The sequence below is a fragment of the Natator depressus genome, chromosome 6 (assembly GCF_965152275.1).
Source record: "Natator depressus isolate rNatDep1 chromosome 6, rNatDep2.hap1, whole genome shotgun sequence".
In the NCBI taxonomy this organism is placed as follows: Eukaryota; Metazoa; Chordata; order Testudines; family Cheloniidae; genus Natator; species Natator depressus.
The window spans coordinates 68,345,598-68,364,427 of NC_134239.1; the positions used below are offsets into that span (position 1 = coordinate 68,345,598).

The 18,830-nt window shown below is 40.5% G+C and overlaps 1 protein-coding gene across 1 annotated transcript in view; it reads right to left on the reverse strand.

Annotated features, from left to right (window-relative positions):
- Nucleotides 1-1,874: 1,874 nt before the first annotated feature.
- Nucleotides 1,875-18,830, reverse strand: part of STARD9 (StAR related lipid transfer domain containing 9) — a 200,271-nt gene continuing 183,315 nt past the window's right edge. The window contains exons 27-34 of the mRNA XM_074955639.1: nt 16,145-16,291; nt 15,548-15,656; nt 12,871-13,013; nt 11,817-11,881; nt 11,515-11,720; nt 10,373-10,452; nt 6,376-6,534; nt 1,875-4,327 (exon numbers count right to left, since the gene is read on the reverse strand). Of these exons, the coding sequence (XP_074811740.1) occupies nt 4,229-4,327; nt 6,376-6,534; nt 10,373-10,452; nt 11,515-11,720; nt 11,817-11,881; nt 12,871-13,013; nt 15,548-15,656; nt 16,145-16,291 (1,008 nt within the window). The 3' untranslated portion in view covers nt 1,875-4,228. The remainder of the gene's footprint in view (nt 4,328-6,375; nt 6,535-10,372; nt 10,453-11,514; nt 11,721-11,816; nt 11,882-12,870; nt 13,014-15,547; nt 15,657-16,144; nt 16,292-18,830) is intronic.

Here is an 18,830-nt window from a genome sequence, read left to right on the forward strand (position 1 = left end):
CGTTCAAACTAACAGTCAGTCAGGCCTGGGTTTTACCCACAGTACAATAGATTCTCATGGCTCAGTCTGATTTGTTTGTTTTTTCTGTTGAAGACCTGCTTCCTATTGTGTCAGCAAGAAGGGTCCATGAAACTACAAGGACAAGTTAATTCTTCCCTCATTTTGCCCAAAACTTCATCATCTGAAAGCATCATGGTGCATGCCTGGTCTGAGAAAAGCACCTACTTGGGTGTTGCACACTTGTAGCTTGTGTAGATCATTTATTCCACACACCAGGAACGCCTTGCATCCCTGCAAGCACCCTGTGTGCCACCACCTTATCCCCTTCTATTTCAGGGACTTCCTGCAACTGCTCTCGGGGCTTGTGTGCCGTGTAGGGGTCCCCCTTAACCCCAACAACCACCACTATCAATGACTACTACTTATTTTAGGGATGGGGCAGATTTTCTCTCCTGTCCTGCACCTTCGCTCCCCCCATTTCCCCCCTCCCCAATTCATGTTCCAATGGCCTCTGCAAAATGTCCTTATTTCTTTTCTGGGACTGATTTCATCCTCCCAAGATACATTCTTTGGCTGTCTATACCATGGCTTCCAAGTATATAGCTATCATACTTTGTATTTTTCAGGAATTTATGTAGTAAGGACTGTGTTCCTGTACAGCTTTAGAAGCTCTTATGAAGAGGGGCCAAGCCCTATGAAAAAGCTGAAGTGCATCTGGTATTTGCAGGAATACAGGCACAGCCTAATTGTCTGTGATGGGCCTGGCTTAGAAAAGAAATCAGGTAACAGACTTTCCATTTTCAGTCTGCTTGCTAGTGGGGTACATATAGTTCTTCTGCAGTTTGAGTAAATAAATTAGCAAATCACCCATAGTAGTTAAGATTGATACCCTACAGCACATTGAGCATTATGTTGAAAGCTGGACCCTCATCTTAAGTGTTGTAAGAGAACCTCAAGACTGGAGGCTGTTCATAACTCTGAAATATTCTTTCAAAAGTTTACAACTGAACATTTACAGAAATAGTTCCTTTACCATGTCATTTTTTAAAAAGGAAAGGGTTTTTTTTAGTAGTTTACATTTAACAGTACTGCACTGCTGCTGCCTGATTGCATACTTCTAGTTCCTAATGAAGTGTGGTTGACTGGTCAGTTGAACACACACCAAGTAGAATACCAGAGTTAAGTGAATCCCTCTGGAATGAGGTACTGTGGGGAGAGGAGGAAGTATGCTTCTCATGGGAAGAGCCCCTTCTGCCTCCTTTGAGTCTGTCTAAGCACAGGAATGTCCTGCTCTCTCCCTCTCCACTTGTCTCTACACAAGCATTGCAGGCTCTATGCCTATTCTTTATTGGCTGCTGCTGATGGTGAGAGGTTGGGAGCACTCATCCCAGTAGCTAGAAGCTTTCCCTCCCCTTCTGTAGAAAACAGTTGCCATCCAAAAAAGTGAAAATCTAGCTGACCACCTGGGGAGTAGCTAGATTGATACCCTACAGCAGATCTTGAGAAGTCTGAACAAGACTCAGTGCTATACTCCTGATGTCACTATCTCCAAATTAACTGCTAGGCATTGAATTGTATGGAAAAAGCTGCTATAATGCTTTGAAGGAACTGCAGATGTCTTGTGCTGTTTGTATTTTTTCACAGAGAATTAGATAAATTATAGAAGTTAATAGGTAATTCCGCATTAGAGGGTGTTATGGAAGGCCTAATCTTTAATCAACTAACTAAGCCTTTGTTATTTTCTAAATCATTTTAATGACCATTAAATCACATTTTGTGAGGGGCTGAAAATGTCTTGACTCAACATGCTATGTCTACTCAGCAAGACAATGAATGTCGCTTGAGGAGTTTTCTCTCTATGTAGAAAATACCATTTATTGCGGATATGAAAATAGCAATCCTTGTTGAGAGCGAAATGGGCTAAGAGATACAGTACAATTGGTTTGATTCAGTATCATTCAAATTTACTGCTATAATGATAGTAAAATACTGCCAGGAAGTTTTTGCCTAGTCTTGATAAAAGCTAGCTGATGTACTTGTTTTTCCCTACTTTTCTTCTAAACAAACCAATCCCACGCATTAACAGTACCATAAACGTTGTTATATTTGCAAAAGAAAACATTTGTATAAATAGGGCTATTTTGTATCAATGGGTGACTGTATTTAAAAAAAAGCTTATATTAATTGGATACTAGTAAAAATAAAAATTAGCTTCATCAGCATATAAAAATAACTTAATTTGTAAACATAGAAAAAAAACATATGCATTTATAAAAATAAACATCTGATGCACTGTACAATAAGACATTATCTTTCAATAGGCACTGTCATTGTTAACCTCCTTGAGTCCTTTTAGATGTTGTTCTTGAAAATATTGCTTTGTCATTAACAGAGTGCCATGTTCAAAATAATGGAAAACAAGCAAACCTTTCACTTAAACAGCAAATATTTGATGGGTTATATGAAGATTTCATACCTTTCGCAATGTGCTGTAGCTACTGCTAAGTCTGAATCAAAGGGTTCTGGGGTACTTGGAGGAGGAGTTCTGCTCCCTGCACTTTACAAAGTCCACCCCCAAGTAACAAATCCATACACAATGGCTTTTTTTTTTTTTTTGGTGGAAAGAAGGAAATGGGTTGTTATCCCTTTTAGAGTGCAGTGCAGGGGTTTGTCACTTGCTGAAAGCTATTTCTGTAATTTGTTTTCTCTGGCAGGTGAGTGTTTAATGAAGTAAACTCAACAGTGGTTGTCTGTGGTGAGTAGGTGTTAAGCAATCACTTATCCCTGTCACACCAGAACAAAGATGTGTGTCAGATGGTTCAGAAAATTAAGTAAAATATTCAGATCAAATAGGTATCTAGTTTAAGGACTGAATTCTGCCCCATTAGGCATGTGCAACCTCAGTGAAGTAAGTGGGTTGCACTGAAGTCTGCCTTCAGTTTATCTTTGGAATCTGAAGGCTAGACTGGAGGGGAGAGAATCATGGCTGTTTTTCTTAACTTAAACAACCAGCCTTTGGTATGCTGTTGAAGATGGATGTTTGCTATAGATACCCATTCATCATATTTAAAGTGCAGTACTACCTTGGACAGCGTGGACCTTTACCCCTTATCTTTGGCATCTGCTCCCTAATGTATATTTTAAATGGTTCTCTGCTATAGTAAGGATTTAGGTTTCGGGTAACTCTTTTAAAAGGATATGACAATTTTATAGAAAGAGGGTTTTCTGTATATAAAATTTTAAAGCAGGAGCTTCAGACAAAATTCAGCTGGAGATTTTCTCCCAGTTATGAGCCCATTTGGAATGCTTCAAGGGAACTATGAACAGGAATGCTCTGTACCTTAACAACTAGAGAACCTGGTTGGTTCAGGTGAGAAAAAGAAACAAACAGCCGTCAGAACAAAGCTAAACTTTTCACGTTTGCAGGATTTTAATTCTAGAAACAACTTGAATCATCAGTTCTACTCCCTAGTCTTGGTTTCTCCACTTCAAAGCACCTAATTCTGCATTACGATGATTGTGTAGTAGCGCACGAATAAACTGTCTCCTGAGGTATGTTTTTCTTGCCACTGTTCCTGAATAGTGACAATTTGATATACTGGATCTAGATCTTCATTCAAGCAGGGGGTAGAATGGTCATGCTGTTAACATTTTAACCCTGCCAAGATTAAGAACTCCTCCAGGTGGGCAAGCTGACTTTATCTACAATGTTTATTATGAAGCCTCCATCTGTAAAGATCATTCTTGTAGCATCTGACAACAGATTTGTTTCTCTATCATGCCTCTGGCCATGATATACTCTTTCATTACTGTGTTTGTCTTGGAAGGATTGCACTTTGAAATGGCTGTAACCTGCCTTTTGCACCCAGGCAGATTGCCTGCAAGGTGAGGGCTTGCTGACAGATTTTCTACAGGCAGCACTTTCCCCCCACTACTGAACAGCACGTGCAGGGAGGGACCTACCTTGGGCAAGGACAGGTACCCCAGGAACATTGAACAGTGATTCCTGGAGCTGTTAATCTTCCATGTGTTTGTTTCAGTAATAGCTTTGCACAGAGCAGGTTAGCCTGTGGCTTCTCATCTCCAGTTCTGAAGAGGGACATGATTGAAAATGTTTTCTAAGCCAAAATTTTACTTTTTCTGTGAGGAAGATAAAGACTTTCACATCTGTTCCCTGCTACTTCACTGCTTTCTCCCACTGTAACAATGTGTCTGGTTTTGTTGTTAACTAGCAAAAAAAATGTGCTAGTCTAGCAATCACCAGAGGCTGCCGCTTAGCAATGGAGCTCAGAAGCCGTGCAGGGATAGCTGGGGCACCAAGATCAACCTGTAGAAATTAAAATAGAAGGGTTTTTGTGAGTGCTCTTGAGTCAAGACAGTTTTTCCAGTGTGGGTTTCTAATGGCTGAATGGTGTAAGTACACAGTAAACACAAGTTATAGTCCTGTGCCAACAGGCCACAAATAATAATGAAGAAATACAAAGAAAAAGTGGTATGATAAAATTAAGCCTGCCTCCTTCATACTGGTGTTGTATGAGAGAGACAATCAACTGCAGTGCTTGGGTATGATTTGAGCAAATGTAAAGTCAAGCTATAAATCAAACTACAAATTAACTGCTTAATAAGTGAGCTCCACATTCATGAGAACAAGCTGCTCTGACAAACTATGCCGTATACACTGAAACTACTGTAAACAATGATTTTATATTAAATATGTGGAGAGCATTATACACTAGAACAGACCATTGAAAAATAGGGATGAAAAGTTCTTTAAGTAGAAAAAAATTAAGCTTCATAACAGTACAACTACACAGTACATTTCCTCTTTACTTTTAACATACAGGATTAGTCTGGATGTGAAGAGCATAACACAACTCCTGTATCATAGTTCATTGAAATGAGGGGGATCTGGTCGTCTCTTTTAAATACTCCCTAGTCTGTTTCTCACTCAACAGGGGAGGGAGTTTTACAATTCTTTGCTTCCTTGTAGCTGGCACCATAATACTAATGATCCTGGGACAACGATAGATAACAAATGTAAAAGTGAAATGGAAAATTACTGTCAGGTTCATTGATTGCCCCCTTGTTCTTGTATTGTAAGAGCAAAGCCTAATTTTATTTTAACTTTATTTGTAAACCTCCTCCTGCAACCCCTCTCAAAACAGTGCTAGTACTTTGTCTCTCCTATACTCTCATCACCTGTCTCTTGTCCCCTTCTGCTTGAGATAGGGGCTCAAATGAACACCATACTCTCAATGAGGTCTTGCATAATGGCATTGTATTAGTTTCAGTCTCATTCTTTATACATTCTGGCATTTTGTTTATAATAGCTGCAAGAAAATACATAGACTGTTGTGGTGATTGTTTACTTTCAGTTGCAGAGCCACACAAATAAATACAATTTGCATATAAAGTCACCTTTACGGAAGGCTCTCAAAACTGTTAATTATCCTTCTGACACCTTGGAAAGTAGTATACCCATTTTTACAGCTGGAGAAACTGAGACACACATTAGCAGAGTGGAAACTACAACCTTGGATCCTGGGACTGACTTAAACACCATTACCTTTCTAACCCTAGACCGGTGGTTCCCAAACTTGTTCCACCGTTTGTGCAGGGAAAGCCCCTGGCGGGCCAGGCTGGTTTGTTTACCTGCCGCATCCGGCCGATCACAGCTCCCAGGGACTACAGTTCACTGCTCCAGGCCCATGGGAGCAGCGCAGGCTGAGGGACTTAGTGGCTGCAGCTCCCATTGGCCTGGAGCAGCGAACCATGGCCACTGGGAGCCGCGATCAGCTGAACCTGTGGACATGGCAGGTAAACAAACCAGCTCAGCCTGCCAGGGGCTTCCCCTGCACAAGCAGCAGAACAAGTCTGGGAACCACTGGCCTAGGCAGATGGCACTTACTGGAGCTCAGCACATTGCAAGTATGTGCTGTATAGATTTTGCTCACTAAAAATCTAATAGTTAAGATATGGGACACATGACAAAACCTTGTGTAAACCAGTCTTTAGATGCTGTAATATCAATAAAGGGGTCTGTCTATACTACATATGGAATCAGGTGCCCTGACATGATTGTCTCCATACTAGCTTAAACAGTGTTCCAATATGTAACGTAGACTGGAACTTTAAGTCTCTCTTGTAATCAGGCAACCATTGTGTTCACAACAAAGTAGCGATCTCACTGAATTTAGTATGATTTCAAATCTGTCAACATAATATATTAGTATGAGCACTTTGCAAGTCTTGAGATGAATGTTAATTTTACTTGTATAATATTCTCACTGCAGAAATGGGTTAGGTGACATCAGAAAATGCTTAGACTCAACTGGATGTGTAACTGAATCAAAATATTTGCATGGAATCTCTCACCTGTGCCATGTAAATGATTCTGGTGACGTCTTTTCCATTTACTCTATCAGGTTCCAATATCCAAGCACTTGGCAGAATCTCCCCTCGTACCCTTTCTTTACAAGGACGAGGCATGGACTCATCATAGATGGACTGAATAGCTAAAATCGACAAGTTTTCCTGCATATGATAGAGTGCCAAAAACAGTTATTTATTTAGAGCAGAGAAGACAAAAATTGCAAGCTTTTGGGGCACAGTGCAAGTTATACAGCGGAAATAGTTCAGACACAGTACACTGAGACAAATTCTGGTCCAAGGGGATGCTAATACCTATTAGTCCTGAGCAAAGGCAATGCCTCAACCAGCTCATGCCCATTCATTTAATGAACAAAAAATGCTCTGAGGTGCATCCTGTTACCTGTGATGGGATTCTCTCAGAGAATCTTACCTCCCTCTGGCTACAGGGAAGAAAAGTGACAATCTGTTTACAACATAAGGTCCCATTGGTTTGAATCACCTACAATAGTTAGCTAAATTCACTCACCTCCCAGTGCAGACAGCTCAATCTGTTAAGAGACAGTCCTAACACAAGCAATATAAATTGTGTGATACATTTTAAAGGTAAAACAACACCATGTGCTGTGGTAGGAGAACAAGTTTATTGGAGGCAGTGATTCATACATAAATACTGTAGTACTTAAATGTTAGCTTAACCTAGTTTTTTATAGAATGTGAAAGCAGAAGGAGAAACCTGGACAAGAATGCCAACCTCTGATAAGACACTTATAATAACCAACTGGTGGATGCCACAATCTCCTGCAGCTGAAATACAGATTGGAACTGTTCAAATAAAGAAATAACCTTGAAGCTTCAAAATGAGCACTTTCTCGTTTTTTCAAAATGATTACAGACATTTTCCATTTACAAAAAACCAAGAGTTCAAGTCAGTGAAAAATTTTGAAAATATCAGTTTTAATCAAAATTGTTCATTTTAGAAATAGGCCATTTTTTATTTAAACTTTTCAACCAGCTCTAGCTGTGATAGTGGAAGAATGTGTTACTTTGCATTGAAGTTTCTACCCAACTCAAGAGCTCAGCTATTGCAAACTCTCAGAATGAGCTGGAGTATAAACTCTACTAGTTCCACTAGAACAGATTTGTGGCTTTCTTTCATTCCACCCAAGTGACAACTGGGTGTTTTGGGGTTATTTTAAAATAAGGGCCTGATTGTGAAAACCTATAGATGACTTAAATGTATAATTTCTATTTTGTATTTCTTCACTAAGCAGTTATACTTTAGATACCTAGAAGTAATTAAGACAACAAGTTAAGTCCACTGGGTTGGAAAATTTATTATAACAGATCAGTGTAGCACTACTTCTAACAGGAAACTGCATGCATGCATACAGAGGGCTTGTCTACCTGGAGTCTTAGTGCATAGCCAGCCAGGGTGTGAATGTATACAGCTCTAGCCTTCCTCAGCAAAGTTGCCATAGGGTGTCTGTCTGCTACCACATAGAATATCAGGGTTGGAAGGGACCTCAGGAGGTCATCTAGTCCAACCCCCTGCTCAAAGCAGGACCAATCCCCAATTAAATCGTCCCAGCCAGGGCTTTGTCAAGCCTGACCTTAAAAACTTCTAAGGAAGGAGATTCCACCACCTGCCTAGGTAATGCATTCCAGTGTTTTACCACCCTCCTAGTGAAAAAGTTTTTCCTAATATCCAACCTAAATCTCCCCCACTGCAACTTGAGACCATTACTCCTTGTTCTGTCATCTGCTACCACTGAGAATAGTCTAGAGCCATCCTCTTTGGAACCCCATTTCAGGTAGTTGAAAGCAGCTATTAAATCCCCCTTCATTCTTCTCTTCCGTAGACTAAATATCCCCAGTTCCCTCAGTCTCTCCTCGTAACTCATGTGTTCCAGTCCCCTAATCATTTTTGTTGCCCTCCGCTGGACTCTTTCCAATTTTTCCACATCCTTCTTGTAGTGTGGGGCTGAAAACTGGACACAGTACTCCAGATGAGGCCTCACCAGTGTCAAATAGAGGGGAATGATCACGTCCCTCGATCTGCTGGCAATGCCCCTACTTATACAGCCCAAAATGCCATTGGCCCTCTTGGCAACAAGGGCACACTGTTGACTCATATCCAGCTTCTCGTCCACTGTAACCCCTAGGTCCTTTTCTGCAGAACTGCTGCTTAGCCATTTGGTCCCTAGTCTGTAGCTGTGCATTGGATTCTTCCGTCCTAAGTGCAGGACTCTGCAGTTGTCCTTGTTGAACCTCATCAGATTTCTTTTGGCCCAATCCTCCAATTTGTCTAGGTCCCTCTGTATCCTATCCCTACCCTCCAGCGTATCTACCTCTCCTCCCGGTTTAGTGTCATCTGCAAACTTTCTGAGGGTGCAATCCACACCACACCAGATCATTTATGAAGATATTGAACAAAACCGGCCCCAGGACCGACCCTTGGGGCACTCCACTTGATAGCGGCTGCCAACTAGACATGGAGCCATTGATCACTACCCGTTGAGCCTGACGTATATCAAAGTATACTACTCAACTTTTGGTGTGCAGAAGCAAGGTCCACACAGCCAGTTAGTGCATGGCAAGCTAGTACTTGTTGCACACTAAGACTCCATGTAGATCCTTGAGAGCAGTTTAACCAAATTTTTAAATAATAAAGTGACAAAACTTGAAGTAGGTTAAGGTTAGAGGTTACAGTTTTATACCTACTGGTGAATCTGCAGAGAAACTAAAGCTAGTTTAAATCATTACTGTCTCAGTCCAGAAACTCACTAAGCACATGCTTAAAGTTTAGCATTTGAGTAGCCCAACTGAAGTTGATGGGACTGCTCACGTGCTTAAATGTGGTGCAGGACTGAAGCCTAAGTGTATACTTGGTATTAGTGTGTGAGTCTCTAAAGAGGAACCCTGGCTATGAATAATCTAGGAAGGCCATTTTGAACTGACATTTCCATTTTAAGTCATAACCTAAATTTAAATTGCATTTGGTTGAGGCCCTAGCATTCAAGTAACTTATTTTCAGATACACTTGATTTACTAATTGATAAAAGGACCTGTATTAAGTTTCATTTATTAAAGTTTGTAAGCAGCATCATATAAACTTATGTGTTTTTCAATTATATTTTGACTAACAAAGGTATCTTAAAGTTAAAGTCTGTTCTTTAACTAAACAACCTGAAATTCAATAAATTCTTGACACACGATATGGGCAGCTGATCACATAACCATTCTCACAATTATCCCTTCTGGCCTCGGAATCTATGAAACATTACTAGATGTTTTTAGTTTACTTTTATAATAATTTATTTATTGTAATGGCCTCAGGGTCATTCTTCAGGCATTCTTCGCTCCAAATGTGGTGAGAGATAAAATCTGCTGTATTTCCAGGTATTATACACTGCTCTCTTTACTGATGCATTACTTTCAGTTGTGAATATTGAAGTTTTTTGAACTACAGTTCTTTAACAATCCTAATGGCAATACTTCTCCTTGCATCTTTGCTCTGGCATCCTCCCTATGCTGGGTTATTCCACAAACCATGTTCCCATATCAATAGAAGTATAAAATCTTTGTGCTGGGCCAACAAGCAGCACCTCCATGCTCTGCTCACTCCTTCCAGATGCATACCAGAGCTGTTCGTTGCCAAAGCATTTTACATTGTGCATCTGGAAAATCTTCCTCCTTGTATTCTACAGACTTAACTTCCAAAGATACCAGCCACACGCTGTTCAGGATGCAACCTGCGTTATTTTGTTATGTTCTGATAAATCTACCTTGCAATATAAGGAATCGGGTTAGAATTTGAGAGTCAGCATCTGAACTCTCAACCACAATAAGGATTCCAGGAGCACAAGCAAATCTCTCTTCCCACTTAATTCATAAAGGTGTACAACTGTGGACCCTCTTCCCCATATCCCATCTTTTTCTTGAACAGTAACCTGAAACAATTTAGATTAGGCTACATCTTGGAAAGCACTGATAAATTTACCTCTTTGGCCTCTACGGTGATGCAGCAGAAATCTCGTGGTTGCTTTAGGTAACACAATGAAGTATCACTCACCAAATATACTGTAAGAAATTGAGGAGGGGGGTGGGTGAAAACAATCACACTACAGCAACAATACACAGCTACATGCTTTTGAATGTTTCCTCTTTAGAAGAAACTTCCTCATCTGTACAATTCTCCACTTTCAAAGCTTATAAATGACTGTATATTAACTTGTCCATGCTGAAAAGTAACATAGACTAGTGCAAAAGACAGCCTATTGCACCCAATTTCTACAGTTTCTGCCACTGCTGATTGAGTTCAGAACTCTGTCCAACAGAAATGTTGAGACAAGTCTATGGATTAGAACTGAGGGGAAAGCCAGCTCCTTAAGAAGTCGATGACATGAAACTGTAATGAGTAAAACATCAGCTATTTAAAAAGCCCCTTGTTACAGATTTTCAAGCCCATGTCTTTATTTTTTCTGTCAAAAGCCATGCACACCAGTAGTACTACAGACAAATATTTAACAACAACAGTTCCACGGGTCTTCCAAGAGGTAATAATATGTATTTTTAAAAGTAGCATACAATTTGTTTTCCAAACAGCTCAGTGTTTCTTTAGAAGCCAGTATATTACATTGGGTCAATAAAATATTGAATATTCTGGGCACACTGACAATAAGATGAATTTTTTAAAACACAAGTAACATTCTAAAGTAACACCTAAGTTCTGGCTTTGAAATTCCTCATTACGGATTGTCTGAGATAAGGGTGAACCTGTCTCCTTTATTTACTGTTTGAGCTTCTATCATCTCTAAGAGGTGGGTTCAAAAGATCCTGGGTCTCTGTGAATCAATGGTGCTACATGAAATTGACACCATCTGAGGATCTGGCCCTACAGGTACAGGGTCAGAGTGGGTATTTACCAAAAGCATCTCACTTCATAGGTCTGTTGTTCTGTTTATGATGTGGATTTTCACTGAAGTAGGTTCCATTTATTCTTTATTTGCCTTTTCAGCCTCACCTCTTCTGATAAAATGGCTAGCAGTGGGAATTGATAACATTCTTCAGAGGACAGAGACAGCTATGAACCAATTGCCATAAAGTTCCCCTTACACACAGCAATCCCAATTGATAACTCACCCAGCTGAATCTGGCTCGTTATTTTCTTATGTACTCGAGCTGTGTTAATGGTTTTGTCATACAGATGCCTTTTGCCAGGGTCTTTCACCATGCACCACACGTTGGGAAGAGGTCTTTCAATCACTCCAGCTCCCAAAAACCCATGCTTAGTTGCTGATGGGAAGACTTTGTAATAAACCAGTACCTCTTTTTCTGTACACTGGTATCTAAAGAAAAAAGACACACTTCAGGTATTTGCACTAAAGACAACATAGAAGTGTGTCCAAACACCCCAAAAAGGAAAACATCTGGCATACACTTACTTCCAACCAGCTGCTGCTTGGCAGTTGTAAAAGTTCCTCAGGTTATTTGAACATGCCGCCATAACCTTAAAAATTACAATTCAGAGATGTAATCAAGGGAGAGTTGCCTGATCTATAAATTGTGTGCACCTGTCTTGCAGTACCAGAGTTTGTCTCAGCCAGGCTGAAGAGCAAGCCTTAACTGTTTATGTATGAATTAAGTGTATATATCCAGTCATTCCACAGTGGTAAGACCACACCTCCCCATTGCCAATTGTGGGAGAGTTGACAGGACAGTATAAAACTGCCTCTCTGCTTGGAGCACAGCTGATGTTCTCCCAGTGTGATTCCAAACAGAGGCATGTCAAGTTTGGCTCTCCCACCCTCTGCATACATACACATACACAGACACGCATGTACGTACACACATTCAAGTCATGCTGGATACAGCCTGGTCAATAAGCCAGGAAGCATTAATTGGGCAGAAAGCAGAGTGCTTTCACAGAAGAGACCAAGATGGATAGACAGCTTAGAAATTCTTTGGACGTAGTATACTGTATGTATCCTTAGCACAGTGTTAAAACTTAACTGAAATTTGGGGAGAAAAGCTTTAGTTTAAAATCCCCATCCCAGTGATGTTGAAATGGTCAGCTATAGTGCTACAATGAAGGGTTAAGTCTGGTAAACTTGTACAATTGCCTGGAATGGTTGAGAACAAGCATGTTACAAAATCTGTAAGACTATACCGTATTGCCCTCGCCAAACTTTCGCCATTATGGTGCTCACCAATGTAGGCCATCTGGTTGTTATTTTAAAATTCTAAATAATACACAACAGTCAGAACCCCACAGCTGCAACCTGGCTTGCTTCACTTCTGCCATTTCAGTTTCTCTGAGCATCCTTATATACAAGTGAGCATTAAAAAGGGCAGGCCACAGTGAGCTGTCATGGTCAAATTGGCTTTCTAGATAGCTGGACAAGGAGTGCAACAGATATTCCAGACAGTGTGTTGTTGGAAACCTGCCACACTGTTAGGAAATACAGAAATAAATAATGACCATGCTCATTTACTCACCTCAGTTGTAGCATTAGCCAAAATGTGTTTGGACAAATCCTGGTATTCTTTTGTAGGAGAGGAGCTGACTGAAAGAGTTAGTCCATGAGTGACCCTATGGCTGATGCTAGCAGATGGAAGTGGTGACTGAACTCTGCTGCTCTCTGTGGAGGATGAAGAAGTTAGAGAAGTCTTTGAAATGGAGAGAAAAAATATTCTATTCAGGGTACTATACCATCTCCAGCACCGTGGTACCCAAGTACCTCACAGTAATACATTCAGCAATGTGACTACTATCGTGCAGCTTTCTCAAGAGGAAAATTGAATGTGGATATTTCAAAATAATGTGAGTGCTGTGCGATGTGTTTATAGTTTATATCAGCAAAGGCAAAGAAGTGCATCTTACTCTTGGAACAGAAAGTGATGGGGAAGGTGGTGGTTCTTCAGCATCTCACTTCCTATAGCAACAGAATGTATACTTCTGTACAAGTTACTAAGGGCACAAAAATGCTCATTTGAATTTTTTTTTTTTTTTTTTTAAGAGACTGCAAAGGTAACTGGGCCTTAAAACTGACTATCTTGACATCTATCCAGTTCTGAAACATCTGTCACATGATTCACTCCACATATATATTCAATGAAATTATTCTTAAATGACAGGTTTCAGAGTAACAGCCGTGTTCGTCTGTATTTGCAAAAAGAAAAGGAGTACTTGTGGCACCTTAGAGACTAACCAATTTATTTGAGCATAAGCTTTCGTGAGCTACAGCTCACTTCATCGGATGCATACTGTGGAAAGTGTAGAAGATCTTTTTATACACACAAAGCATGAAAAAATACCTCCCCCCACCCCACTCTCCTGCTGGTAATAGCTTATCTAAAGTGACCACTCATTTCCCCTTGTCTTTTCCTACCCCTACCCCCCCCCCCCCCCCCCCCCCCCCCCCGACGTTCTTGTTAAACCCTGGATTTGTGCTGGAAATGGCCCACCTTGATTATCATACACATTGTAAGGAGAGTGATCACTTTAGATAAGCTATTACCAGCAGGAGAGTGGGGTGGGGGGAGGTATTTTTTCATGCTTTGTGTGTATAAAAAGATCTTCTACACTTTCCACAGGATGCATCCGATGAAGTGAGCTGTAGCTAACAAAAGCTTATGCTCAAATAAATTGGTTAGTCTCTAAGGTGCCACAAGTACTCCTTTTCTTTATTCTTAAATAGCCACTTTTAGAATCTTGGTCTGTATGTTGATCCACCTGCAGCTGTTAAAGGTAGATGTAAATTACAGTAGCCCTCATGAAGCTCTAGAACAGCACAGGGACTGTCATCATGCAGACACAACACCAGGACCTGGGCAGTGTCAAGGAGAAATTTAAGGCTCCTTTCCACACTACCCTGATTTGCACTCTGTGAATTTAGTCCAGACCTAAGGCTATGGCCTAATATGGCAGGATTTTCTGGGATGATCTCACCCTTTGGGAGAGGGGGTGTGTGTTATTTTGTGCTGGTTTCACTGTGTGTGCATAATGCACTCCTAATGCTGCTGAAAATATTTAAAGAAATAAGTAGCGGGCAGAGCTACTCATGAGCTGGCAGATACACTGAAGCAGAATTCTACTACAAAAAGTTTAGCCCACATTAGACTTCACTTCTTTTAAAAATACTTGTTTCTGTCATGAAAGCTCAGTGGAAGTACTGTGTTGACATCTGCTAGGCCTACACAACTAAAGGAGAACACAGTTGCAGATTTTTTCATGCCCCAATCTAATACTGGAAACTAACAAGGTAAGAAAGCATGCTAGGGAAAAAGATTTCGCTCCATGCAGCTTTTCAAAAAAGACAGGATTAAATCTAAATTGGATAATGTCAATCAAAATCAGTAACTGAAGATTAAAATCAAGAAGGGCTGATAGCTCAGAAATAACCAAAAGACTATTAATACTTTTCACTTAGATAGAGCTTCTTGTGATACAGGTGTGTATTATTAAGATAAGTATTATTAGGTCCATTGTACAAATGGGTAGATTCAAGCAGAAGAGGTAAATCAGTAACAGAGCTGAGAATAAAACCCATTTAACTCCTAATCCTCTAACCACTCAATCACATAAATGTAAGCAAGGCAAGATAGGAGGGACTGCAAGAACTAGTGATACACATCTTGTTTTTATAATCTCCACCTACTCATAATTAAGTTGCAGTATAGTTTAAAGGGTATCACTACATATATACTAGGAAACTAGCTGCGCACACAAGTCAATGTGTGTGTGTATAATGCAATTTGCAAGTTTACACTTGAAAATCTAGCCCCAGACTTCTTTGTTTCAAGGCATTTATACTCTGGTCCTCCTATCTGAATATGTTGCTTTGTTACCTATATCAAAGTACTAACATGGGAACTGGTTCATATGAACCTGTTTGTACAGTGCCTAGCAAAATGAGATTCTGGTTCAAGATTGGGGCTCTTAACTTCTGTGGAAATATAAATAAATAAATAAATAAATAAATCCTATTCTAGTTTTCAATAAATTCCACCTTAGACTCTGGACACTGGTAGCCAAGATTTTTCTGAAGATGCATAGTAGCAAGATATCATCAAAACTGTAGAATCAAATAAAAATTGGATGATTGCATAGATAATAAATCCATACAGATTAATGATGTGGATCCCAATTTAAGAATAATTTTTTTTCACTTACCACATGCTGAATTCTTTTGTAGTTGCTCCAACACATAAAGTTGACTATTTCTAACAGCTGAGCGACCTCTTGCATCTCCTCTTGGGAGATCTGCACTTCCAGGATAAATCTGTTATTCAAAAGAGGGCAAAAATAGTTTATAGTGAGGACTAGGGAAAGAAATATAATTACTTAATCAAACAAATACTATACTTATAGCCTGAAACCTTCTTTACAATGCTGGTATTTACATATTAGTTTCGGGAGACCGTTTCCTTTCACTTTGCTCTCAGAATGCTCTGGTTATCTAACTTTTAGCTTGTTCGATTTCAAGACACTGCATTACTGTTAAGAACTCTAAGTCATACAAAACTTGGTTCATATTAAAGCAGTGAAGACTAATCATTTCAGTCATCTTCCTCTGCGGTTATAATGTGGTGATCCACATTTAACATCTTTGGAGCATGCCATACACTAGGACCTTGACAGGTTGAGAGCCCTGATTGACCATTAACCTTCCCCAATACAAAGCCTTCTGCTATTACATCCCTCCTCTCACCACCAAAAAATCAGAAAGGCATTACCCTCACTGACAACCTGTCAGCAATCTGCTCTTACCAGTGCTTCTTGTTTGCCGAGTTTACTTGCAGCGTAAGTAGCAGTGTTGCTGCTGTTATAACCAGATGTTGGGCCAGAGGAAAGACTTAGGCTGGAATCTGTACATAAAGTGCTTGTGCTTACAAGTGTCTTCAGCTTCGCTTCTTCCTGTGAAGGATACCACAGTGTTATAAACATACTAGAAAGTAGGAGTCGTCTACCTTCACTAGCATCTAGCCAAATAAATGAGTGTACAGTAGCTCTGCCAAATAAAATAGGAGTGATCTTATTTGGTGATTTAAATCCAATTCTCTGTAAGTGGCTGTTCACATAACAAAAAAAAAAATACCACCACTCCTAACACTTAACAAGCACCCTGATTCTTAGAAGCATAGAAATGTACAGCTGGAAGGGACCTCAAGAGGTCATCAAGACCAACCCCCTGCGCAGCAGATGTTTGTCTAGCCCAGTGGTGGGCAAACTGCAGCCTATCAGGGTAATCCACTGGCGGGCCGCGAGACAGTTTGTTTACTTTGGCCACCTGCAGTTCCCAGTGGCCGCAGTTTGCCGTTCCCGGCCAATGGGAGCTGCAGGTGGCTGTGCTTGCAGACTGTCAGCGTAAACAAACTGTTTCGTGGCCCAGCTGCATGCGGCCCACAGGTTGCCCACCACTGGTCTAGCCTGTTCTCCAACTATGGGGATTCCACAACCTCCCTTGGAAGCCTATTCCAGTGTCACAGTCAGAGTTTCAGGCCAGAAGGGACCACTAGATCATCTAGTCCAACCTCCTGTGTATCACAGGCCACCAACACCACCCACATAGTAAATTCAACAACTGAAATGAGACCACAGTATTACAGCCCACTAGAGACTAGATGGTTATGTGCCACAGGCAGAGAATAGAAGGGAGGGGAGGTGCACCAATGTTTGAGACCCCTGCAATGGCAGTGCTTAACTATCCTTATAGTACAAAAGTTTTTCCTAATATCTACCTAAATCTCCCTTACTGCAGATTAAGCCCATTGCTTCTTGTTCTACCTGCACTGGACATGGAGAACAATTGATCACAGTCCTCTTAATAAACAGCCCTTAACCTATTTAAAGACTGTCATCAGGTCTCCCCGCTCCCCACTCCCTTTTAGTCAGTCTTCTCGAGACTATACATGCTAAGTTTTTTTTAACCTTTCCTCACAGGTCAGGTTTTCTAAACGTTTTATCATTTTTGTTGCTTTTATTTTGATTCTCTCCAATTTGCTCACATCTTTCTTAACGTGTGGAGCCCAGAATGGGACACAGTACTCCAGCCAAGCCTAACCAGTGCTGAGCTGAGCGGGACAATTACCTCCCGTGTCTTACATAGAACACTCCTCTTAATACACCCCAGAACAATATTGGCCTTTTTCACAACTGCATCACATTGTTGACTCATTTTCTATTTGTGTTCCACTATAACACTCCCCCCCCCCCACCCCAATCCTTTTCAACAGTACTACCACCTAGCCAGTTATTTGGTTTTGAAGCTGTGAGTTTGACTTTTCCTGCCTAAGTGCAGTACTTTGCACTTGTCTTTACTGAATTTCATCTAGTTGATTTCAGACCAAGTCTCCAATTTGTCAAGGTCGTTTTGATTCTAATCCTAACCCCCAAAGAGCTAGCAATCCCTCCCAGTTTGGTGTCATCCAGCAAATTTTATAAGCACACTCTCCACTTCATTATTGAAGTCATTAATGAAAATATTGATTAGTACCGGACTCACGATGAACCCATGCAGCACCCAGTTTCCCCAGTTTGACAGCAAACCATTGATAACTGCTCTTTAAGTTGGCAAATTCTGCAGGAATTTCAAGACTGTATAGACCAGGAAGACTGAATGACCATATAAACCATTCATGTGGCACTCCAGGTCAAGTGTGTGGCAAGCTGGGGAAACCCTGAATGGTCATGACCTGTGCTGCTTCTGTTTTTTAGATAAAGAATTTCAAGTTTCCAGGCTGTCAAACCAGCAACAGATTTGCTGCGGGGGCGGGGGGAAGAAAAAACAATCTCCCTGAAATTCCAATTATTCCTCTTTGCATCTCTTCAAGCGAGTCCATGCCTTGACATAACTCAGTGGTAGGACTGAAGATTTTACTTTAGCTGTAACTACTTTATGTGAGCCTTAAAGTAACAAATAGAATTAATTGATGACAAGAAAATACTAAAAACCCTTGGATGTTTTTTTCACCAGAAAGGCAGTTGCAAGTTTAGTTTGCCAGCTCAGATGAAGAACTTTCACAGACTTCCATAATGCAGAAGCTGAGATTGATTTGGCCGATGCACAGTTATCTACTGACTGCTTAGCATTTTAAACGAGGCAGAGGCAATGAAGTGACAGACTACTGAATTACCTGTCACATAGGAGAAGAGGGTGTGACAGTCTATACTATGGTCACCACTTTTACAAGACTATGATAAATTTTGTACACGGTATGCCTTGTGAGATATCATTTGAAAACTCAAAATCTGCTGAACATTACTGTCCTGGTAAAATATGTGTATCAACATTGTATGTAAACTTATACGTTTCTACTGTATAACACTGATTTAACATGTTCTATAGTTAGAAAGGCAGGGCCAAATCAGTTTTTCAGAGACAAGGACTCACTGGTATCCCAGCCAGGTTTTAAAGAGCTATCACCAGCTTAAGCAGCCATTCTCTAGCAACGGG